The following is a 24,908-nucleotide window of genomic DNA, read 5'->3' as shown; positions in this document are numbered from 1 at the left end:
AGAGTGGAGGCGCGGAGGCACCTGATCTTCATCTCTACCCATCGGCGGCTGCCCTGACAAGGTTGGTGAATTGGTTTCACCACTCTTCTACCAAACAATGGGTGGCTATGGAGAAGGCACTGGCGCCTCATGATCTCCTTGCTCTCCCTTGGACTGCCTCTCGGGGCTCACTCTCTATTTTTCCGTGCCTTACGGCTAACCTGTTACGCATTTGGGACAGCCTGACTTTCTCACAGGGTATATTCTCGCTAGTGGGGTCTTTGAGCCCTATGGGACCCCCCAATTCTCTCCAGTGTTGGCAAGGCCCTCCTTTCCCACATGGAATAGACATTCCCAAATATGCTTAGCGCAAATCCTCCGTGGAGGTTAACCTCCCCCCTTTAGCCATCCCGTACAGTAGGCCGGGCATCCTTTACCCAGTGGATGGAGCACAGACAACTTTGCTCTTAGAAATCCCGTCGACTTTCTCTCCTCTCCTCCCCTGCTGACAGGACGGGCTAAGCGGGTTCTTATTGGTCGGGCCACCCATGTGATGGCACCGACCAATTAGAATGCTCCCAAACGTACCTCCTGACGGGGGACGTTTTGGAGATTAAGCCATAGGGCTTTCCAAGCCCTAGACCAGTGAAGTGGCTATACCAGGGCTCATAGTGGGATATCATCGAGCTCCATGTCAGTGGGCCGGGGGGAAGGGGGGAATTTGGGGGTGAGGAGGGGGTCCTGTGTAAGTTCACTTTACAGATTTTTCTGTGGAGGAGGTTCACTGATGTTTTGGGGTTGCACTGCTGCTTCAGGCACTGGATATCTTGACTGCGTGGATGAAATTATGAAATCTGAAGGCTACCAAAGAATATTGGGGTGCAATGTAGGGCCCAGTGTCAGAAATAAAAGGATTTTTGTACTCACCGTAAAATCCATTTCTCTGAGTTCATAGACGGACACAGCATCCTTTGACCTTAGGGTTATGCTTCTTCCTACCAGGAGATTTAGGCAGAATTCTACAGCACTTAAGGTGTTAAAAACTTTCCTTCATGCCGCTCCTCCCAGGGGGCGTGGCTCCCCCAGGCATAACCCACACTCTGCTTTAGCAGCCTCAGTTCGTAACAAGCAGTACAAACAAAGGAGGGGTGGGTGCTGTGTCCGTCTATGAACTCAGAGAAATGGATTTTACGGTGAGTACAAAAATCCTTTTTTCTCTTTCGTTCATAGACGGACACAGCATCCTTTGACCTTAGGGACGTCCCCAAGCAGTGTCAAAAAAATTCGAGGGGTGGGAAAATAACACAGCAAAAACAGGTTACACCCCAAACAAAACCGGAGTTACTCAACGGAGGAACTCCAACCTTAAACTGCCGCCTGTAACACCCTGCGGCCGAAGGAGGCATCAGAAGATGCACTCACATCCACCTTATAAAACTTTGAAAAAGTGTGGAACGACGACCAGGTCGCTGCCTTACACACCTGTAACACAGAGGCTTGGTGTCGGAAGCCCAGGAGGCCCCGATCGCCCTGGTCGAATGCGCCATGACCCGAAAGGGAGGCGCCCGCCCCTTCAGGGCGTAGGCCTGAAGCACAACCTGTCGGATCCACCTGGAAATGGTGGCCGACGAGACTGCCAGGCCCTTACTGGGACCGGACACAGACACGAACAGCGAGTCCGACTTCCGGAACGGAGCTGTCGCCGACAAGTAAACTCGAAGGGCCCGAACCACATCCAGAGAATGTAAAGAGGCCTCCTTCGGGTTCTTCGGCTGAGGACATAATGATGGAACAACAATGTCCTCGTTAATGTGAAAGGCCGAAACGACCTTCGGAAGAAAAGAGGGCTGCGGGCGCAGCACCGCCTTATCCTGATGGATGACCAAGTAGGGGGCCTTGCAATACAAGGCCGCCAGTTCAGACACTCGTCTGATAGAGGTAATAGCTACCAGAAAGACCACCTTCTGCGACAAAGTCAGCAAGGGGATCTCCCGAATGTCCTCAAAGGGGGCACGCTGAAGCGCCGAGAGGACCAAGATCAAGTCCCAAGAAGGTAGCGGAGGGCGCACCGGGGGGGCCACATGCCGGACCCCCTGCACAAACGTGCGAACCAAAGAATTCGCTGCCAAGGGACGCTGAAAATAAACAGCCTGAGCAGAAATCTGACTCTTGATCGTGCTCAAGGCAAGAGCCTGGTCCACTCCCCGCTGTAGGAACAGCAGGATCCGGGACACCACGTAAGTACGGGGGTGCCACTTCATCTCCTCACACATAGAGATGTATGCTTTCCATGTACGATGGTAAATTTTTCGAGAAGTGGACTTCCGTGCACGCAGCATGGTAGAGATTACCGGGCCCGACAGGCCCCGGTCCTTCAGTACCTGGTTTTCAACAGCCACGTCGTTAAAGCCAGTGACCGTAAAGCAGGATGGAAGATCGGGCCCTGAGACAGGAGATCTTCCCTCAGAGGCAGACGCCAGGGGGCGTCTGTCACCAGACGTACCAGGTCCGCGTACCAAGAGCGACGCGGCCAATCCGGGGCGATCAGGATCGTTGGAATACCTTCGGCTTCCACCCTGCGCAGCAGGCGGGGTAGGAGCCTTAGAGGAGGGAAGGCGTAAATCAGGTGATATTGACCCAGGGAGCCACTAACGCGTCTGACGTGTCTGCCCACGGGTCCCTTGACCTAGCCACAAACCATGGTACCTTCCGATTGAGACGGGACGCCAGAAGGTCCACGTCTGGAGTGCCCCATTTTTGGCACAGGATCTGAAACACCTCCGGGTGGAGAGACCACTCCCCTTGATCCAGAGTCATGCGACTTAGGGAGTCGGCTTGCCAATTCAGAACTCCCGGAATGTATACCGCCGACAGGGCCGGAACGGACCTTTCGGCCCACCGAAGTATGTGAGCGACCTCCGTCGCCGCGGCCGAGCTCCTTGTGCCGCCCTGATGATTGATGTACGCCACGGCCGTGGCGTTGTCGGACTGGATCCTGACAGGACGGCCCTTTAGCTCCAGCGACCACCTGACAAGGCACAGCTTGATTGCTCGGAGCTCCAGGATATTGATCGGCAGGCGGGACTCCACCCGAGTCCAGCGCCCCTGGGCTGACTGGGTGCCCCAGACGCCCCCCCAGCCGAAGAGGCTGGCATCCGTCGTGACCACTGTCCAGCGGCACGGAAGAAAAGACTTCCCGGACCGAAGCACCGGAGACGTCAGCCACCATGCCAGGGAAGACTTGGCCAGATGGCTCAACCGAATCTGGTGATCCAGAGAAGATGGGACCCTGTCCCATCGTGACAGAATCTCCTTCTGTAGTACCCTGGTGTGGATTGGGCATACAGAACTGCCTCGAAGGAGGCCACCATCAGACCCAGAACCCGCATGCAGAAGCGAAGAGATGACCACTTCTGGGTCAACAACTGTCTCACTGCAGATTGCAGGGTCAGCAGGTTTTGCGATGGGAGGAACACTTTTGTCTCCCCCGAATCCAAAACCAGCCCCAGGGGTTCCAGCCTCTGGGACGGAACCAACACTGATTTTCTGAGATTCAGAAACCAGCCGAACTCCTGCAGAGTCCGACACGTGATGGACACGTCCTCCTCTAACTCTGAGCCTGAAGAAGCTCTCAGGAGAAGGTCGTCCAGGTATCCCACGATAGCGATCCCTCGCTGCCGTAGCAAGGCCAGGATCGGGGCGAGCACCTTGGTGAACACCCGTGGTGCCGACGCCAGCCCGAACGGGAGGGCCACGAATTGATAGTGGTCCTCCCCGATCGCAAAGCGCAGATACCTTTGGTGGCTTGTGCAAACGGGAACATGCAGGTATGCGTCCATGATGCCTCAGGACGCCATGAAGTCCCCCTGGTGGAGGGACGCCATGATAGAACGGACCGACTCCATCCTGAATCGCTGCACCTTGACAAAGGAGTTGAGGGCCTTTAGGTCCAGGATAGGGCGAACCCCTCCCTTCTTGGGGACCACGAACAGATTGGAGTAGAACCCCCGAAACCGTTCCAGCGAGGGGACCGGCACAACCACCCCCCTGTCCAGAAGATCCTGGACAGCCCCGGACAGGGCTAGCCGACGATCCGGAGGAAGCTGGAGGTTGGATGGAAAAAAATCTGTTTGGGGGACAAGAAAGGAACTCTATCTTGTACCCCGAGGCGACCACCTCGCAAACCCAACGGTCGGATAGAAGAGAATTCCACCGATCCACGAAGTCGTGAAGCCGTCCCCCCACCCGAGACCCGGGCGGGGGCAGACCTTCATGCGGAAGCAGGCTTGTTCGGTTTTTTGAACCAGGGGCGCTTACGCCCGGCAGCAAGGGCTTTTGCACCTTGCGGACCTTTTCCAGCCGCGCTGGCGCACGAAAAAAACCGTTTAGGGGGTAGTAAAAGTAGGACCTTGCTTGCGGCGAGGTTCCCTACCCTTCCCCGACTGAGGGAGCAAGGTGCTCTTACCTCCAGTGGCATCCTTAATGATGTCATCCAGGGATGCCCCCAAAAGCCGTCCGCCCTTAAAGGGCAAATCTACCAAGGCCTTTTTTGAGTACTGGTCAGCCGACCAGCACTTCAGCCATATAAGGCGGCGCAGAACCACTGCGTAGACAGAAGCCCTGGAAAGCAAAGGAATCTAATCCATATCCGCCTCGCAGAGAAACTTCTGACCCTGAATCAACTGTTCAGCCAGGTCCCTAGAGGACTCGGAAGCCCCCTGGACCTCCAGGTCCTGCAGCAGGAGCTTCGCCCTTTCAGTCAGCGTCTGAGCTACCAGGGCTCCGGCCAGAGCCGGCCTTACCACCGAACCCACCACCGAGAACAGGGAGCGGGCCACGGCCTCCACTCTCCTATTAGCGGGGTCCTTGAAAGCAGGAGCCCCCTCCACAGGCAACGTAGTAGCCTTACTCAGTCTGGACACAGGAGGGTCCACCGACGGAGGAGTGACCCACTTTTTTAAAAAAGTCCTCCTCCAGGGGGTAACGGTAGCAAAGCTTTTAGGAACCGTAAAAGCCTTTTGCGGTGTATCCCATTCCTTATACAACAAATTGTCCAAATAAGGAACACAGGGGAATACCTTAGCGGTACGCGGTGGTTTGCGGAATCCAAAAGGACTGACACCGCTGGTGTCTCCGCCAAATCCTCTAAATGAAGAGCCTCACGCACCGCAGTAATAAGAGCTCCAACAAATTCCTTATCAGCAGACTCCGCAGCAGAGTCATCCTCGCTGTCCATGTGGGTTAAGCCCGCATCCTCTGACATGACAGAACCAGAAGCATCAGATTCTGCGTCAGAGATATCCCCAGAAACAGCCTCCGGGGGGGGGGCGCTTTTTTACCCCCCAACCGAGCACTGGCTGCTTCAAACCTGGTGAGAAAAGACTCCAGGACAGCCGACACCGATTGAACAGATGTGGCAGGGGGAGGGGCGCTTAAGGGTTAATTCCGGCATTGTAAGAAATGAGGGGCCTGATTCAGGCTCCATATTGCAGCTGCCGTGTCACCCCCACTGCCAATGGCAGGAAAAAAGTCCCCCACAGGTCACCTCCCGGCCGCTAGAGCACAGTCTGGGGCCCCCTGAGACTCACCACCCCCCTGGTACAGCGCGGTCTGTGAAGGACAAGTGTGTGCTGAGGAGAAGCTGCAGCGCTGCGTCTGTCCCCTCAGATGATTCGCGGTCTTTTTTCCCCGCCGAAACGGCCACTAGAGGCCGAACTAGTGCTGAAAATGGCGCCGGCCACAAGAAAATGGCCGCCGAATAATACAAGCGCGGCTCCGGCAAAATGGCCGCCGTTGCGCAGTTTTAAAAAGACAGTGTACCCAAAAATGACAGTACACCAAAACAGCACACAGCACACACAAAAATGCCCAGAATGTCCACCACAGTCCCCTGCAGTGACACAGAACAGCCCCAGCCATACCCGAGTGAAAAAAATAAAAAAAAAAAAAAAAAAAAAAATATGAGCCCCAGGGAAAAAACCCCCTGCACAGCCGTCACCCAAAGGGGAAAGGAGGGAGAGGAATAAGGGAGAGAGGAAAGCAGGGGAAAACCCTCAGTCGACCTCCCAAGGGAAAACATTCCAGCCAGACCACTTACCTGAGTAAGGGGCCACTACTTACCTGTCCTGCGACTACCTGGCTGGAGGTATCCCAGACAGAACCAACGTCCGCGAACGGCATGGCTGTCAGCCAGACACACTGTGACAAGGCCATAGAGACCGGTCATATGTGTGCCCTAGAACCGAAGTTCCCCGGCCGCCCCTGGAGCAATGGGGCCTGTCGTGGACGTCCCAAAGCGGAGCTGAGGACCGGCACACGCTCGAAGGCCGAACCTGGGGGGACTACAAGGGTCGAGGACCCAGCCTGTCACCCAGTCGGCTGTTGATAGAAGAATCGCAGGATTCAAAAATAAAAATAAAATAAAAAAGCGAGGAAAAAACTCGCAAAAATGCAAAAAAATTTGCAAGAAAAAACTCCAGAGTCCAGGACTCCAGAGAGAGCCTGACTCTCCTGACGGTTAGGCAGAAACAAACTGAGGCTGCTAAAGCAGAGTGTGGGTTATGCCTGGGGGAGCCACGCCCCCTGGGAGGAGCGGCATGAAGGAAAGTTTTTAACACCTTAAGTGCTGTAGAATTCTGCCTAAATCTCCTGGTAGGAAGAAGCATAACCCTAAGGTCAAAGGATGCTGTGTCCGTCTATGAACGAAAGAGAAATGGGTCTCAGTCAGAGGTCATGGGTCTTACAGCTGGACAATGACCCAAAGCCCAAATGGTTTAAGACAAAGCACTGGAGAGTACGAAACTAGCCAGCAATGAGTCCAGATCTACATCCCATAGAGCTGGGGTCCTCAACCTTTGTTGATGAGCGGGCCACCGTCAGAGCAGGAGGTGAGCCCTGTCATGGATCACGGGACAGTTAGCAGCCTGTGTGCAGATCGTAACAAGTAGGTAATCGCTCTCTTTTGTTAATATAAGTTTGCCAGCTCTCGCTCTTTGTCATGAAAAAATTCACACAGGCTATCCTCCCGTCCGTGACAGGGCTCACCTCCTGCTGAGGCATGAGAGAATACATAGGCCGCAGGAGAGGCAGAGATTAAAATGGGCACTGTGCAGGGAAGACTGTAATTGGAGGGGGGTGGGTGCATGACTGCAGGGAGTACTGTGATGGCATGGGGGCATGACTGCAGGGAGGATTGTGATGTGATGGGGGCATGACTGTGATGGGGGCATGACTGCAGGGAGGACTGTGATGTTAGTGGTGCTTAACTGCAGGGAGGACTGTGATGTTAGGGGGGCTTGACTGCAGGGAGGACTGTGATGTGATGGGTGCATGACTGCAGGGAGGACTGTGAAGTGATGGGGGGGCATGACTGCAGGGAGGACTGTGATGTGATGGGGGGGCATGACTGCAGGGAGGACTGTGATGTGATGGGGGGGGGCATGACTGCAGGGAGTACTGTGATGTTAGGGGGGCTTGACTGCAGGGAGGACTGTGATGTAATGGGGGCATGACTGCAGGGAGGACTGTGATGTTAGGGGTGCTTGACTGCATGGAGGACTGTGATGTGATGGGGGCATGACTGCAGGGAGGACTGTGATGTGATGGGGGGCATGACTGCAGGGAGGACTGTGATGTGATGGGGGGGGCATGACTGCAGGGAGTACTGTGATGGCATGGGGGCTTGACTGCAGGGAGGACTGTGATGTAATGGGGGCATAACTGCAGGGAGGACTGTGATGTGATGGGGGGGCATGACTTCAGGGAGGACTGTGATGTGATGGGGGCATAACTGCAGGGAGGACTGTGATGTGATGGGGGGGGGGGGGCATGACTTCAGGGAAGACTGTGATGGGGGGGGGGCATGACTGCATGAAACACTATGATGGGGGGCCATGACTGCAAGGGGCACTGTGATGTGGAGGCGGCAATAACTGCAAGGGGCACTGGTATATAAAGGTGACTGTAATTATTACAGCGCAGTCCTCTTTATATCACAGTGCTCCTTTACAGTGGAGTGCAGGGGTTTTGAGACTCTGTGAATCACCGTCTTTCCCATACTCCCCCCGGACCCTGAGAAATACACCAAAAGCGTTCCCTGGTGCCAAAAAGGTTGGGGACCACTGCCATAGAGCACCTGTGGAGAGATCTCAAAACAGCAGTTAGGAAAAGAAACCCATCTAATCTGAAAGACCAGAAACAGTTGGCAGAAGTAGAGTGGTGCAAAGTTCCAGTAGAGAGGTGTAAGAAACTCATTGATGGTTACAGGAAGCGCTTGATTTTAGTTCTTTTTTCAAAGGGATGTACTACCAAATAGGTCTTATAAAAAATACAGTATCTGGACCAATTGCTAATGAGAAAGGCAAATATAGATTGTGTGGTTTCTTGGTACCTTTTGGCCAATGGTGATGGCAGCTGCATCCAATATATTAAAGACGCGAGCACTGAGACCGTCTCCTCTGTCTTTGGCAAACCAACATTTACAAGTAAAGGTGTACATGACCCCTTTGGTAGGCACATTGAGTTGTATTTCTTCCACCAGCCAGCAGCTCTCTGGAGTAGACCCATCATGGCCAAGCTGTCAAGAGAAGTGCAACAAACATGAAACTCCAACTATGTAAAACAAATAATCCCCCTCTTTTATTGGAAGCATTTTAGCAAGTTGTACTGAATGTACCGTATTTATCGCGGTATAACGCGATCCCGCGTATACCGCGCACCCCTAAAGTTGTCCCCGAAATTCCTGTAACAAAAATGTTATATGATTTCATTACTTACAGTTTTGGTGTCTTCCCAGCGTCCCTCGCCCTCGTCCGGCGTCCGTCTGCGGCCTCGATGGTGTCCTCCCGGCTTCTCCAGCGCGCGCCTCAAGTCGAGTCCCTGGTTCCCGCGCTCAGTTCGAACGCCTCTGCCGACATATACCGAGCGCAGTACACTCGGGTACATTCGGCAGGGCTCGGCGTCGCTCGCGCTCACGCTCTGTGATGTTTATGCGTGAGCACGAGCGGAGCCGAGCCTGGCCGAATGTACCCGAGTGTACTGCACTCAGTATATGTCGGCGCAGGATTTCAAACTGAGCGCGGGAAGCGGCTATTGACGTATATCGCGCACCCACGATTTTCCCCTTATTTTAAGGGGAAAATCGTGCGCGATATACGCCGATAAATACGGTACTTGATATGAAAGACGTCTTTAAACAGAGCCGTCTTTAATGTTGATTGGACCCTGGGCAAAACATTCCCCCCCCCCCTCCCATGCAATTTTGCTCTCCACCTGCTCTGAGATATACAATAAATATCAGCTAGACTTAAAATCAGTTTACTGTATCAGATCAGGTAGTGATTGCGATTGGTTGACAGAGGTTACAGCATATCATTACCACTTACTGACTGGTTGCTAGAGGTTACAGCACACATTACCGGTCACTGATTAGTGGCTAGAGGTTACAGCACAGTAATACTGCTCACTTATTGGTTGCTAGAGGTTACAGCACATCATCTCTTCACTGCAGAGGGGCGTGATTTACATATGAATGCTGCCTTTATTTACGAATGAATGCCGCCGGCATTACATATGAATGATAGTTATTTACATGTAAACACAGAGGGCCAGATTCTCAAAGGCGTTACGCCATTTGCGCCGTCGTAAGTCCTAATCTGGCCCAGGGTATCTATGCGACTGATTCTTAGAATCAGTTACGCATAGATATTTCTTTAGATCTGACAGGGGTAAGGCTCTTATGCTGTCAGATCTTAAATGCTATTTTTTTTCCCGCCGCTAGGTGTCGCATCGTCGTTTTCCCCGTCGTCTATGCAAATTAGCAAGTTACGCGAGATTCCCAAACGTACGCACGGACGACGCAGTGATTTTACGACGTTTCCGTAAGCGGAAACTTGCCCCTGCTATAATGAGCGTCAAGTTTACGTAGGTCCGTCGTATGCCATGTTAAGTATGGCGTCGGGTCAGGTCGGCTTTTTCTGTCGTTTTCGTAAGTCGTTCGCCAATACGACTTTACGTCAATGACGCTCACGTCGGCGTCATTGGCGTTTTCCGTCGTGAGCCGGAGAATGCGCACTGGGCTATTTTTCCGCCCGGCACATGCGCAGTTCGATCGGCGCGGGGGCGCGCTTAATTTAAATACAAGCCGCCCCCTTTGAATTACGCGGCCTTACGAAGGGCCAATTACACTACGCTAACGCAAATTACGGAGCAAGTGCTTGGAGAATACGGCACTTGCTCCAGTAATTTGCAGCGTCGTAGTGTAAATGGCTTACGCTACGCCGCCGCAGATTCTACAAGAATCTTGCCCAGAGTCTGCAGGTGAGTCATCTGTACACAACAATAGGGCCGAGCTGGGCAGCATTAGTAGCAGCACTTCACACTGAGATATCAGGACACAGCACAGGACTAAAACTTTAAGGGACAAGGGAATTTAAACTGGTATAGTTGGCAAGTATAAGGCAGTTGCTTTGGGCCCCACAACAATGACAGGGCCCAGGGCAGCTGCCCCTTTTGCTCTGCCTTAAAGACGGCCCTGCCTTTAAACCTACGGGTTATTTTTTTTTTAATTGGAAGCATATTGGCCCCAAGGAGCGTTGGAAATAAAGGGATTTTTAATACAGCTTACCTGTAAAATCCTTTTCTTGGAGTACATCACGGGACACAGAGCGGCATATTCATTACTATGTGGGTTATATGGAGTACCTTCAGGTGATGGACACTGGCAATCTCAAACAGGAAGTGCCCCTCCCTATATAACCCCCTCCCATAGGAGGAGTACCTCAGTTTTGTAGCAAGCAGTATGCCTCCCAAAAATGGTCCCCATAAGAGGGGTGGGAGCTCTGTGTCCCGTGATGTACTCCAAGAAAAGGATTTTACAGGTAAGCTGTATTAAAAATCCCTTTTTCTTTCTCGTACATCACGGGACACAGAGCGGCATATTCATTACTATGTGGGATGTCCCAAAGCAATGCTTTACTGAGGGGAGGGAGAAATCTTCCCAAGACACAAGGATTTAATTCAGAGATACTCTCAAATAATAATAAATCCAACTTAGTCGAGAAAAATTAAACTTAAATTTAAATTTAACTCAAGGGTGCCCCCGATTCTGAGGGTCTTAAATCGCAGCCTGCAGCACTGCCTGCCCAAAGGCTGTATCTGTATTCCTTCTTACGTCCAACTGGTAGAACCTTGTAAACGTGTGGACAGAAGACCAGGTTGCCCGCCTTGCAAACTTGAGCCATAGAGATCTGGTGGTGTGCTGCCCAGGAAGCGCCCATGGCCCTAGTAGAATGAGCCTTTAATGATACCGGAGGAGGCAACCCTTTCAAGCCGTAGGCCTGAGTGATTAACTGTTTAATCCACCTCGAGATGGTGGATTTTTGCAGCTGCCTGCCCCTTTTTTGGGCCCATCTGGTAAAATGAACAACACGTCTGTTTTCCGGATCTTCTCTGCAGCTTTAATATAGGCCTTCATGGCCCTGACAATATCCAAGGCATGCAGCAACCCTTCCTTTATGGAAGTAGGTTTAGGAAGAAGGATGGTAATACCAAATCCCGGTTTAGATGAAAACTGGATATAACCTTTGGTAGGAAGGAAGGATGAGGGCGGAGAACGACCTTGTCCTTTATGAAAAAATAAGATATGGTTCCTTACAGGATAAGGCTGCCAGTTCCGATACTCTTCTGGCGGAAACTATGGCGACCAAAAATACTAACTTCCTTGTCAGTAAAACCAAAGGAATTTCAGCCAACGGCTCAAACGGTTGTTTCTGTAAACTTGACAGAACAAGATTTAAATCCCACGGACAAAGCGGGGATTTAACTGGAGGATTAATACGTAAGACCCCTTGAATGAAGGTCTTAACCAGCAAGTGGGTGGCCAGCAACCGCTGAAACCACACTGACAAAGCTGAAATCTGTCCCTTGATTGTGCTTAATGCCAGTCCTTTATCCACTCCTAGCTGGAGAAAACGTAATACTCTATCGATGGTAAATTTGCGAGAAAGCCATCGCTTGGACTCACACCAGCCTACATAGGCCTTCTAGACCCTGTAATAAATCACCCTAGAGACCGGTTTCCTGGCTCTGATTAGGGTAGAGATTACCTTCTGAGACAGACCTCTACCCCTGAGAATCAGGGATTCAGCTTCCAGGCTGTCAAATTTAGATGCCGTAAGGCAGGGTGGAGGATCGGACCTTGCGATAGCAGGTCTGGCCGTAGAGGAAGAGTCCAAGGGTCTCCCACTACCATCTTCAGGATTAGTGAATACCATGCCCTTCTGGGCCATGCTGGAGCTACCAGGATAACTGGTATGTGCTCCACCCTGATCCTGCGCAGCAGGCGGGGTAGTAACTGGAGCGGGGGAAATGCATAAAGAAGTTTGAACTGATGCCAAGGGCAAACTAACGCATCGGTTCCGCAGGCCCTGGGATCCCTTGTGCGGGACATGAACCTGTCTAGCTTCTTGTTCAGTCTCGATGCCATGATATCCACGTCCGGCACTCCCCATTTCTGGCAGAGTGTCTGAAAAACTTGTGGATGCAGAGACCACTCCCCCGGCCACAGAGTCTGGCGACTCAAGAAGTCCGCCTGTAGGTTGTCCACTCCGGGAATGAATATAGCCGATATGCAGGGCACATGGGCTTCTGCCCACAAGAGAATTAAGCTCACTTCTCTCTGAGCGGCTAGACTCTTGGTTCCCCCTTGGTGATTTATATATGCCACCGCCGTGGCATTGTCCGATTGTATTCTCACCGGGAACCCCTGTAGTTTGGACGTCCAAGCCCTGAGGGCCAGTCGAGCAGCTCTGAGCTCCAAGATATTGATGGGCAACTGCTTCTCTGCCGCTGCCCAAGTGCCCTGGCGAGTGCAACCATCCAAAATTGCTCCCCAGCCCATCAGGCTGGCGTCTGTGGTTACTATCTTCCAGGTCACCGGACTGAAAGTCTTTCCTTTCAGGAGATTCTGAGGGTTTAACCACCAAGATAGACTTTGTCGCACCCTTGGTGAGAGTGGCAAAGGAATATCTAAGGCTTGAGGCCTCTTGCTCCAGACTGACAGGATGGCTGCCTGCAGGATGCGAGTGTGGCTTTGAGCGTATGGAACCGCCTCGAATGTGGCCACCATCTTGCCTAGTAGCCGCATACATAGGCGAACAGTTGGCCTTCTCTTGCTTAGAACTATTTGTATTAGCTCCTTGATGGCCTTGACCTTTAATAAGGGCAGAAACACCTTCTGTTGTTCTGTATCCAATCTCATACCGAGGTATTCCAGCTGCCTTGTGGGCCGGAATGCTGACTTGTCTCGATTTAGGACCCAGCCGAACCTTTCGAGGTACTGAACCGTGAGGGCCACTGCTCGCTCCAGGCCAGGAGACGAGTGGTCTACGACCAAGAGGTCGTCTAGGTAAGCCAGGACCGTGACCCCTTGGGTCCTTAGATTGGCTAGGATTGGAGCTAGGACCTTCGTGAATACCCGGGGGGCCGTAGCCAGCCCGAAAGGAAGCGCCATAAATTGGAAATGACGTTGAGCCACCGAGAAGCGTAGAAATACTTGATGTGGCTGAAAAATTGGCACATGAAGGTAAGCATCTTTTATGTCTATGGACGCCATAAAGTCGTCCTTCTGGAGCACGGCAACAGCTGACCGAATAGTTTCCATCCAGAATGAGCGGACTTTTAGGTACGCATTTACTCCCTTTAAGTCCAAAATTGGCCTGACATCGCCGTTGGGCTTTGGGATGATAAACAGGTTGGAGTAGAACCCCAATCCCTGTTCCCGGACTGGTACTTCTACTATCACCTTCTGGCATAGCAGATGATTCAATGCCGCTATCAATGCGGCTTTTTTCACAGGGTCGCCTGGTACTCTTGACTCCTGGTAATGAGGAGGAGGGATTTTTAGAAACTCTAGTCTGTAACCTGCGGCCACAGTAGACCGGACCCATTCGTCGGGGATGTTGGCTTCCCAAACCTCTGCAAAGAGGTGAAGCCTTCCCCCCACCCTCATGGGTGGGGGCGCCCCTTCATAAGGCAGACTTAGGGGCTGGCTTAGCTGGTTTGCGATACCAAGGCTTCTTGCCGCCAGAGGCCTGTCCCTGCGATTTGCTGTTAAAGTTTGATCGTACAGGAGGCCGTCGGTACTGCCTGGAATTTGAGGGCCCCGGAGCCGGAGAAAGCTGCCTTTTAAACGTAGGCCCCCGAAACTTCTTTTTGACTGGTAAAAGCGTACTCTTACCACTCGAAATAGTCTGAATGTATTTATCCAGATCTTCTCCGAAGAGTCGCCCTCCATGGAAGGGAAAACCTGCCAGAAGCTTTTTGCACGGGGGCTCGGCCGCCCAGTTTTTTAACCATAAGAGTCTTCTCATATGCACTAAAAATAGTGATAAACGAGACGCTTGCTGAATAGAGTCCTTTATAGCATCCACCGCAAAGCATAGAGCTCTGGGTATATCAGATAACTCCTCTGCCTGCTGGGCAGGGATGTCCTTAAGCATCTGTTTAGTCTGGTCCTTTAAAGCTTGACAGACTCCGATAGCAGCAACTGCTGGCTGTACCACTGCCCCTGCCGTAGCAAAGGAAGCTTTTAAAAGAGTTTCCAAACGTTTATCAACCGGGTCTTTAAACATTTGAATGTTTTCTACCGGGCAAGTTAGTGATTTATTCACACACGAGATGGCAGCATCCACAGCTGGGAGCGCCCATCTTTTGGCAAACTTCTCTTCCAACGGGTAGATAACAGAAATTTTTTTAGGCGGCAGAAAAATTCTGTCTGGTCGTACCCAATCCTGGAAAATTAATTCCTCCAACAGAGGATGGACTGGAAAAACTGCGTTGTTCAAGGGCGCCTTTAAGGAGCCCAAAGAGGAAACTACCGGACCCCGGAGCTCCGGTAAAGGCAACTTAAATGCTGAGTGAACCATGTCTGTCAAAGACTGGACCCACAGACTCTCCGCTTGGGAGGCTGAGAATGGTTCCTCAACAGTAGATTCCTCAATTTCTGAACCCTCTGGATTCTCGTCCAGTAGGTCCTCCTGAAACTCTAATTCCTCCGGTGAGAGAATTTCAGCATCTGAGGATACCAATTTAGGCGAAGGGGATCTAGTCCGTTTCTTGCCTGGTAAAGACTTAGCGAACATAGCCGCCAACCTTTCCTCTAGCCCTCCCAAAGAGGCAGCTAGCATTTCCTCTGTGACAAACACAGGGTTGGGTGGATCTGGGCCAGCCGCCGCACCAGACCCCCCTATTGGCTCAACCAAGGCGGCCACAACTTGGCTACTAGGTGGGGAGAGTACTGGCATAGCCTGACTCGTGTCCTCAGAATCCGAGGGGGAGCCCTTTTGTTTTTTGGCATTTTTTGTCCCTTTCGATCCTGAGCCTTTGGGAGCCATAGTACAATACCGAGGTACCCCTGCATGCAACAACTGACTGTTTGCAGCTAGGAATAGTTAAGAGGTTTAGGGAACAGCAGGATTACTAGTGTCCAAAAACCCCTGGTGAGGCCGGGTATGTTTATCAAATTAAGGAAAAAAATAAAAATCCCCTTTTTTTTTTTTTTTTTTCAATATGATATCCTTTTTTTTTTTTTTTTTTTCAATATGATATCCTTTTTTTTTTTTTTTTTTTACAACATACGGCCCCACCAAATCTCTTTGCCAGCCTCCAACCTGCTGCAAAGGGGAATTTTTTGGCTTAATAGAAACAAATAGGCCAAGCCTAGGATGTACTACCCCTTTCTTGCCACCGGGGGTCACCGGAGTGCCGCTCTGCGTCCTCTCTCCTCCAGGTCAGCTCAGACTGAGCCAGAACGTAGCCTGTCTGTTCTTTAACAGAGGCGAAGGCACGCCTCTTCCTGCGCGCTCCCCGCCCCCCCTCCCGGACGGCGCGAAAACTTTCTATTTTGGCGTGCACGCGCGCGCGCCTGTCAGGGGAGAGAGACACATGAGACGCGCCCCAGGCGGCCCACAGAAGCAGGGAGAGAGGATCGTGCCGACGGCTGCAGGGCGGCAAATTTGAACCCCCGGACAGGTAGGACACAACAGAGACTCTCAGGACCCAGTCTTTTAGTCCAGAATAGGTCTGCAAACACGACCCTATCTGACCAGCAGGGCAGCAGGTAGCCAGCAAAGGATTCACTTGGACAGGGGAACCAGAGATGGGGGGGGGGGGGGAAATCAGATCATCCTGTCTACACACAGACATAGTGACCAAGGTGCCTATGCAGAGCATACTCAGGCTACCCCCCCTTTTTGATCACCCCTGGGGAGCCCGCTGTCGAACCAAGTTCCGCAGGCTCCCCACTTACCTGCTCCATGCCGCAGGACGTTTGCAAGCAAACATAGTCCAATCTTCTCCCATCTCCGTGGGTAGTGTAGTAGACCATCAGGCACTGGGGTCCTAGAAGGAACCGCTGTCCTGGACCTATATAGCACCCCGGCAAACAGGATACTTTTGGCTTTGGAAAAAGCTCCAAGTCCTGGGCCCAGGGTCCAGCCCTCCAGAGAGGGCATTATAGGCAAAACCCCACGGATTTTGGGGCCCGGGTACTGTCCACTTCGGCACTGAGGCACTCTGGACAGATCCGGTTAGCCTGCCAAAATCCGAAGGATATGGAGGCAAGCTATTCTGTGACCAACACCTAAGACACTGGCGAAAAAACTGAGGTACTCCTCCTATGGGAGGGGGTTATATAGGGAGGGGCACTTCCTGTTTGAGATTGTGTCCCGTGATGTACGAGAAAGAAAACCACATCGCTGACCGGAAAGCTGAAACTTTCTGAAGTATGTCCGATAATGACGATTCTCTGGACACTGCAGCTCTTGAAAATTGTAAAGACCCATAGCATAGGTGATTAGACAGATAACTAAAATATCACTTTGTTATATTTTAATCAACTGGCATTGTTTATTTAAACAAAGACACACTTTAAGCTGCAGGGTCATTAAGAGTATACTGTAAAAACACTTGAGTGCTCACATTTCAAACACTTGAGTGCTCACATTTATGATCCTTTTTTGGATAAGTCAGGTACAAAGGAAAGTGTTCCGGCATTAGCTGGGGTTCCAAGTTCATCAAAAGATGAAAAGATTAGTGTGTTATCGCAATGTATGGCTCAATAAATGAAGCCATACCTTGTGTGCATCTCAAGGGTTAGTTTTAAATTGTGGGCAGAGTATACCTTAGGCCCAAAGACATTGCTCTTTTTTAGGTTAAAGTGGATGTAAACCCCAATTTTTTTATTTTTTTATTTGATGTCACAATGTACAGTATAAGATTTCCTATCATCTGTGCCCAGTCTTGCCACATAGAGTTAATCCAGCTTTGAGCAACCCTCTTTTATTGTTCAGTGAGATAAAACGGACTTACAGAGAAAAACCTTAGTCTGTTCCGCCCCCCTTGCTGTGAGTGTCAGGTTATTTACATATCTCATGCACTAGCTTCAGACAGGCATTATTTTTTAATTCCCACCCCCACTCCTTTTCTGATGTCATGTGGTTACTTTTCTGGATTTTGACTGGATGTTCGTGATCATAGCAGAATTTAGTGTAAGGAATACAGAGGAGAAAATGCATGTTGACAAGGGGAGTGTAGAGGAGGGCGGGGAGTCTACTGACATCACAACTCCACCCACAGAGCTCCGGACAACAGATCCACCAACAGAATCTGCAGTTTTTCAGGTCTCATAACAGACAGAGGGGAGACATTTGACAGGTAAGGATACATGCAGGAGGCATCTATATCCTTATAGATCACCACTATGGCAGTAGTTTAGAAAGGATGAGAGTGGCTTTACATCCACTTTAAGGGAAGGAAAGAATAATAATAATCAGGATCTCTCACCTCCATCCTCTTAATCTCTCCCACATCTAAACCCACAACTGAGAACTTCTCGACGGACCCTGGAGCAAAGCTTTTCTTTCCCTTGGGGAGGTCCAGCCAGAGCCTCTCTGTCCTTATCTTCTGAGGACCCATAATGATGACGTAGGCTCGGGCTTCAGTGCCACCATCACGCTCCTGGCCTGTGGTGATGGTGATGTGATAGGGAATCACTGGAACAAGAGTCACAATGTTATTAAACAATAGCTCCAGATATATATAATGTATTGCATTTTTCCCCTATACATATTAACATATTACATGAATCACAGTAATAGGACATCCAAGTAGCTCAGGCCTAAACAACTGCATCCTGCCATCCTCTATACCCAGTATTTACCAAGGGCTCCAGTGGAACAATGCAAAAGAGCAGCAAAGGTGAATATCAGCTGAATGGGCAGAAAACTATTTTGTTTTGATTCATTTGCGGAAAAAGTGCAAAGACCTTGTGGTCTTCAGTGAAAACCACACGTCAAAAAGACTTGCAGACCACTAAATATGAGTTTTCTTGTAAAAGTTGAGCTTGGCACCACTCCCCCCGAATCTTTCTATTGGTCCATTAATGTTACGGATGCTTTTCGTACTAGCTGGGCATTTTTCACCCCCAAGAAAGGGTTAACAAGGGGTTAAATGCACCGGTGTTGCTGCGCTTCCGAAAGTGCCTACACTGCGCCATTCATTTCAATGGGCAGGGGAAGTGTAGGAGCGATGTATAAAGCGCTCCTACACCTCCCCAAAGATGCTGCTTGCAGGACTTTTTTTCCAGTCCCACAAGCGCACCGCCCCAGTGTGAAAGCACCTGGGCTTTCACACTGGGGAGGCATGAGAGGCAGTTTTCAGGCGCTTTACAGGCTCTATTTTCAGCACTAAAATGCCTTAAAACTGCCTCAGTGTCAACGGGGTCTAGATTACAAGAGTTTCAGCATCTATGAGAGCAGTGCGTACAGTGAGCTATTGCAAAGCATTGATGACGTTTTTGTCAATCTTTGAGCAGCTTTGTTAAAAGACCCCCACAACCACAGACCAGGGTTGTGGGGATGAGGCTCTTGGGGCAGAGCTTCCCCTGCCACAAAGCAGACCGGTCATGGTGAGGGCATGTGGCATGGGATGGTTCAGGAGGGGGGAGGGCTCTCATTCGCCCCTGCCTTTCCTGTCCTGCTGGGCTGCATGCTTGGATAAAGGGTCTGGTATGGATTTTGGGGGGGGGGGGGGGGGCATGCTGTCTTAGTTTTTATTATTCTAGTGTGGGGTTTTCCCTCAAAAGCCATACCTTTTAGGTCTGGTATGGATTTGGGGTGGGGACCCACTCTGTTTTATTTTATTTTGGCTTGGGTTTTCCCCTCAGGATCCATACCAGACCCAAAGGTATTGTTTTGATTGGTCAAAGGTCAAGTCGCACTCATCCCAAAGGCTGATCAAAATTGGATTCTAGTTCATTAAAGTCGCATTGGAAGTCGGATCAGTGCGAACTGGGCCTAAAGGCTTTAACAAAGCTGGCTTAAAGGGGTTTTCCACCCATTTTTTAAGTTTATTAAAAGTCAGCAGCTACAAAAAGTGTAGCTGCTGGCTTTTAATAAACAGACACTTACCTGCTCCACGGCTCCAGCGACGCGCCGGCCGGGGCTACGCTCCTCGCCCCCCCTCGCCGGCCGGCGTATTCATTCTCAGTGTGGGCACCCGGCAGTGACAGCTTTCGGCTTCACGGCCGGGCACCCACTGCGCATGCGTGAGCGGCACTGCGGCGCCGTCCGATTGGACAGGCGCTCGCCTACAGGGAGGGGCTGTGAAAAGGCGATTAAGCTAATCGCCTTTCCAGTCCCTCGGCGGAAGGAGGAAGTGGGACAGGAAGTCCCCTTCTCCTGAAGCCCCCACTCCCCCCCCAAAAAAAATTACATGCCAAATGTGGCATGTAAGGGGGCGAGGAGTGGGTTAAGCGGAAGTTCCATTTTTAGGTGGAACTCCGCTTTAATTACAAAAGATAATTCCCACACATGCGTTGCAGCTTCCCTGAGCAGCACAGCTCTGTGTGTGAAAAAAGTGTCCTTTACTCATATAAACCAATCATATCCATTTCTATATTTATTTTAGTGTATGGGGATGTTCTATTGGGCATTTAATAATATGTAGGAAAAAAAAGTGTCCTTTACTCATTTAAACCAATCATATCTATTGCTGTATGTAAGGGGATGTTCTATTGGCCATTCAATAATATGTAAGATATTGGACACGTAGGACAATCTTACATTGTCCATCTTGTATGGAGCCATCTACACTGCTTTTATTCTTCAAGTTGGCATTGTTGTCCTGACTTTTGAGACTTAGAGCCGAGCCCCAAAAGCTTTTCGATGAGCTGCCCAAGCTTTGTCGCTCTCCGTCATAATCCTGAAAAAAAAAGACAGTTTTAGCTCCAGTGGGCCGAGGATACATATCGTCTCTCTCATTATAACAGCAATAATCACCACAAACCATGAACACTGCTGGTGATGTTGAGGACAGCGACACATAAACATTTCTGCATTACGGGTCTCCACATTCTGGAACCTTCCTAAACCTTTTATTTAGCCTTAATGTCTGAGTCTGAACCTTCAACCAACTCACACGTTTTTTTATTCTTCCTCCAAAATCACAACCTTCAGTATGGAAGAGTCCTTGGGCCATGATAAAAACAAAATCGTAATTTTTTTTTGCCGAGTTCTGAGATGATATTATTATTTTTTTATTCTGCATTTGAAAAAGTATTTTTTTTTTACTAAATTCTGAGTTTGAAAGTCAGAATTCTGAGATTAAAAGTCAGAATTCTGAGTTTAATTTTTTTTTTACAGAATTCTCAGATTAAAAGTCATAATCCTGAGTTTCAAAGTCAGAGTTCTGAGTTTCAATGTCAGAATTATGAGTTTCAAAGTCAGAATTATGAGAATAAGGCCTGGTTCACACTGGTACGATTTGAGATGTCAAATCACATCTCAAATAGGCGGCATTTGCCGGCAATGGCACCGTCCTAATCGGTGCGACGCCTCATCTGCGGCGCTGCACCGATGTCAAAAAGTACTACTTTTTGCGATTTCAGAAACCTGCACAGATGTCTCTGAAATCGCGGCCGAAATCGGGACTGCGAGCGGGAGTGAAATCGTGCGAGTTCAGCTGAACTCGCACGGCTTCACTCCCGCAGTCCAGTGTGAACCTGGGCTAAAAGTCAGACTTTTGAGATTAAAAGTCAGAAATTTGAGATTAAAAATCTGAATCTCAGAATTCTGACTTTGAATCTCAGAATTCTGACTTTGAATCTCAGAATTCTAAGTCAGAATTCTGAGATTCAAAGTCAGAATTCTGAGATTCTAAAGTCAGAATTCTGAGTATTCTCTATTAGGAGGATTTTAGGACCAATTAGTAATAATGTAGTAACAAGTTACAGCACACAGTATGGGGAAGCAGGCAGTGCTGGGCTCTCTGGTTCCTCGACTGTATTAATAGTTCTTCAGTTTTCTTCCTCCAAAATCACAACTTTTTAAATCCTTCAGCTTCAGGACTTTTCTCCGGTGGTACCCTTTTATCTGACACTGTCTTCTACGTTCCATCAGGCATTCACCAACCCTATAAAGCACACCCTCAAAAGACACCATTTCAGAAACATGTATTTCTCTGAATTGTAATTCAACCTGATTTTTCCTGACATTTCATCAGTCATGGTTATCAGTAACACATCTACCAATGCCAAATCCCCCTTGGCTCTCGTGTCAAATCTTTTATCTTTTAGAGAGTAAGTTCTTCTCATGAAGATTTTATATTCCTAATGTTTCAAGTAGTTGTGCATTTAATAAGGTTACTGAAATATCTCCTTTATGCCTTACTTCAGAAAATTCTGCAGTTGTGTGAAAAAGTATTTGCCCCCTTTCTGATTTTTTTTTTGCATATTTGTCTCACATTATTGATTCAACAGGTCTGTCAGCAATCAGGCCTGGGTGTGGAAAGAGAAATTTAACCCAGCTTTCAAAAAATTGTGGTTAATCACAGTTCATTCATGATCCAGCATGGGAGGGGGCAATTTTTTTTCACACATCTGTATTTTGGGTGTGATGAGAAGATAGGGCCTCCGTACAGGTATATGTGACTGGCTTTTGTACTTGTAGGGATTCCCCTGTGGTCATAGAAATAAATATCAGCATTTGAATTAGGAACGCTGAGGGGATCTCTTAACCACTTAAGCCCCGGACCATTTCGCTGGTCAAAGACCAGGCCACTTTTTTGCGATACGGCACTGCGTCGCTTTAACTGACAATTGCGCGGTCGTGCAACGTGGCTCCCAAACAAAATGGACGTCCTTTTTTTCCCACAAATAGAGCTTTCTTTTGATGATATTTGATCACCTCTGCAGTTTTTATTTTTTTGCGCTATGAACAAAAATAGAGCGACAATTTTGAATAAAATGCTATATTTTTTACTTTTTGCTGTAATAAATATCCCCCAAAAATATATAAAAAAAAATTTGCCTCAGTTTAGGCCGATACGTATTCTTCTACATATTTTTGGTAAAAAAAAACGCAATAAGCATTTATTGATCAGTTTGCGCAAAAGTTATAGCGTCTACCAAATAGGAGATAGTTGTATGGCATTTTTATTAATATTTTTTTCTTTACTAGTAATGGCGGTGATCAGCGATTTTTATCATGACTGCGACATTATGGCGGACACATCGGACACTTTTGACACCAATTTGGGACCATTGTCATTTTTACAGCGATCAGTGCTATAAAAATGCACTGATTATTGTAAAAATTACACAGGCAGTGAAGGGGTTAACCTGTAGGGGCGCTGAAGGGGTTAAGTGTGACCTAGGGAGTGCATCTAACTGTTAGGGGGTGTGGCTTGCCGTGACACGTCACTGATTGCTGTTTCTGATGACAGGGAACAGGCGATCAGTGACATGTCAGGGGAAGGACGGGGAGATGCTATGTTTACACTGACATCTCCCCGTTCATCAGCTCTGTGACCCGATCGCAGGACAGTGGTGGACATCGAGTCCGTGGATCTCGCACGGTCACGGAGCTCGCGACAGGCTCACGAGTGCGCCACCGGCGGCGTGCGTGACCACACGGCTCACACATTAAAGGGACGTATATATACACCCATTTGCGCAGACGTGCCATTCTGTCGACGTAAAAGTGCAGGCAGCGGTCAGGAATCGGTTAACAAGCACAGTTTGGAGTCATGTTTCTTTGACCAATGGTATTGATGGGGTGGTAGAGAGGGTTGAGTGTTCATGTTCTCCTACACAGAATGGGTAGAGTACAGGAGGTGTGATCCCCAAGACCAGGCTTCTTAAACTTTCTAAACAAAGGGCCAGTTTACTTCAGACTTTAGGGTGGTCAGAGAGAGTAAAAAATGACAGAGCGTCTTTTGTCAGAAGGAGGACGTATGGTGCCCCATCACTGGTTTTAGAGGAATAGCGCCCCTTCATTGGTATCATGGTGTCCAATCTTTGGTGTCAGTGGGAGGGATAGTGTTCTATTGTTTATATTAGTGGAAGGAATTATGCTTCATTGTTGGTGTCAGTGGAAGGAATAGTGGCTCATCATTGGTGTCAGTGGGAGGAATAACACCCAAAATGCTATTTGGCCCACAGGCCACAATCTGGAGACCACTGCCTCACAATGAGAAGCATTGTATTGGCAATTTGATTAATGCCACAAACCAAGGGATCCTGTTGGCCAGGGCCAGATGGACCACAAAGTAAATATTTTAAGTACCCAGCTAATCCCCTCAAAGACTGTAATTTGGGTCCCAAGTTAGAACTGTTATCTAATGTTGCACCGAAGGTGTGCGCAGCCTATTGCATTAGGGTGTGCACCTCAAAGCTCCAACACATATGCGCGTGGGTCATATTTACCGGCCTCTTCCCCGCTCTCCATCCTAAAACAATAGGGGACCCGGGCAGCAGAAAGAGGGACAGGAGGGGTGGCGGGGGTGTCATATATTTTCCTCCTCTGGCAGCTGAATGTCGGCGAGAGGGAGAGGAGGAGAAGCCTACTTTCAGCTGCTGCAGGAGGAAAATGCCACTTGTAACGGGAGGGCCGTGGGACCCAGAAGCTCTTACAAGGTATGAGCCAGGAAATAATGGACATATCTTGGATTGCTTGTAATCCACAATATATTCTAGGATATCTGTCAGACCTATTTAAAGGTTGTTGATTCTGAACTCAAGACAGGGTAATTGAAAGAGTGACTCATTCAATGTGGGAACACAGACTGTTAGGGGTAATTAAGTCTGCTACTGTGATGTAAATGAATCTTAGTATGGCTCCTAAGAACCTTTCATTGTGTTATGCTAATTGACACTGTATTGTGTGAAAGTTCTATTGATGATAGATGTGTGTTGTGAGTTAGCACAGTCTAAAGGTCATATGTCTGACTTGTTAGCTGTAGTTAATTAGCTCATGCAAATTATGTCTACTAAAGGAATGTGTATTGTATAGCAGGTGTCTATCTTGAAAGGTCATATCTCGGAGTCACCTTGTCTGGGTAAATGATTAGTTAATTAGCTCATGTAGATTATGTCAGAGTTGGAGTCAGAATGTCTGACTAAAAAATGTGTATTGAGGGGGGCTCATTAGAAACCATTGTATGATGTTGTGGGTGGAGTTCAGTCATTGTTCATATTTGGTTGCTGACTGTATATAAGAGCCTGAGTTTCTCATTAAAGAGTCTATTCGTTTTGAACCAGAGAACAGAGCTGTGTGTCTCGTTTCTGGGGGAATTCGTATGGGTCATGTTCGCCGGATTGTGGAGTGTCGATAAGCTGTCTTGGGTTCGGAATGGAATATCGTAAACGGCGTTAACCCCTGTCCCATTTGGGGTCTCGTTACATCACCTTTTTCCACCCCCGCCACCTCTCCTGTCCAGGCTCTGGGGGTTGGCAAGGAAGGATAGCGGTTTACCTGTCACCTGCCCTCAATCATCGGGTAGCTCACAATTGGCAGGCTGCCTACCCCAGGATAAGGGTGTGCCCAGGCACACCTGGCACACCCCTTGCGCACGCCTATGTGTTTCACATACCC

The 24,908-nt window shown here is 49.4% G+C and overlaps 1 protein-coding gene across 1 annotated transcript in view; it reads right to left on the bottom strand.

Moving 5' to 3' along the window:
• Nucleotides 1-24,908, bottom strand: part of LOXHD1 (lipoxygenase homology PLAT domains 1) — a 328,148-nt gene that overhangs the window by 46,179 nt on the left and 257,061 nt on the right. The window contains exons 33-35 of the mRNA XM_040336339.1: nt 20,100-20,238; nt 17,821-18,029; nt 8,369-8,554 (exon numbers count right to left, since the gene is read on the bottom strand). Of these exons, the coding sequence (XP_040192273.1) occupies nt 8,369-8,554; nt 17,821-18,029; nt 20,100-20,238 (534 nt within the window). The remainder of the gene's footprint in view (nt 1-8,368; nt 8,555-17,820; nt 18,030-20,099; nt 20,239-24,908) is intronic.

This window comes from Rana temporaria, chromosome 1 (assembly GCF_905171775.1).
Source record: "Rana temporaria chromosome 1, aRanTem1.1, whole genome shotgun sequence".
NCBI lineage: Eukaryota > Metazoa > Chordata > Amphibia > Anura > Ranidae > Rana > Rana temporaria.
Note: the sequence above shows the minus strand (reverse complement) of the source record. Positions and strands in the feature narration are given on the sequence as shown.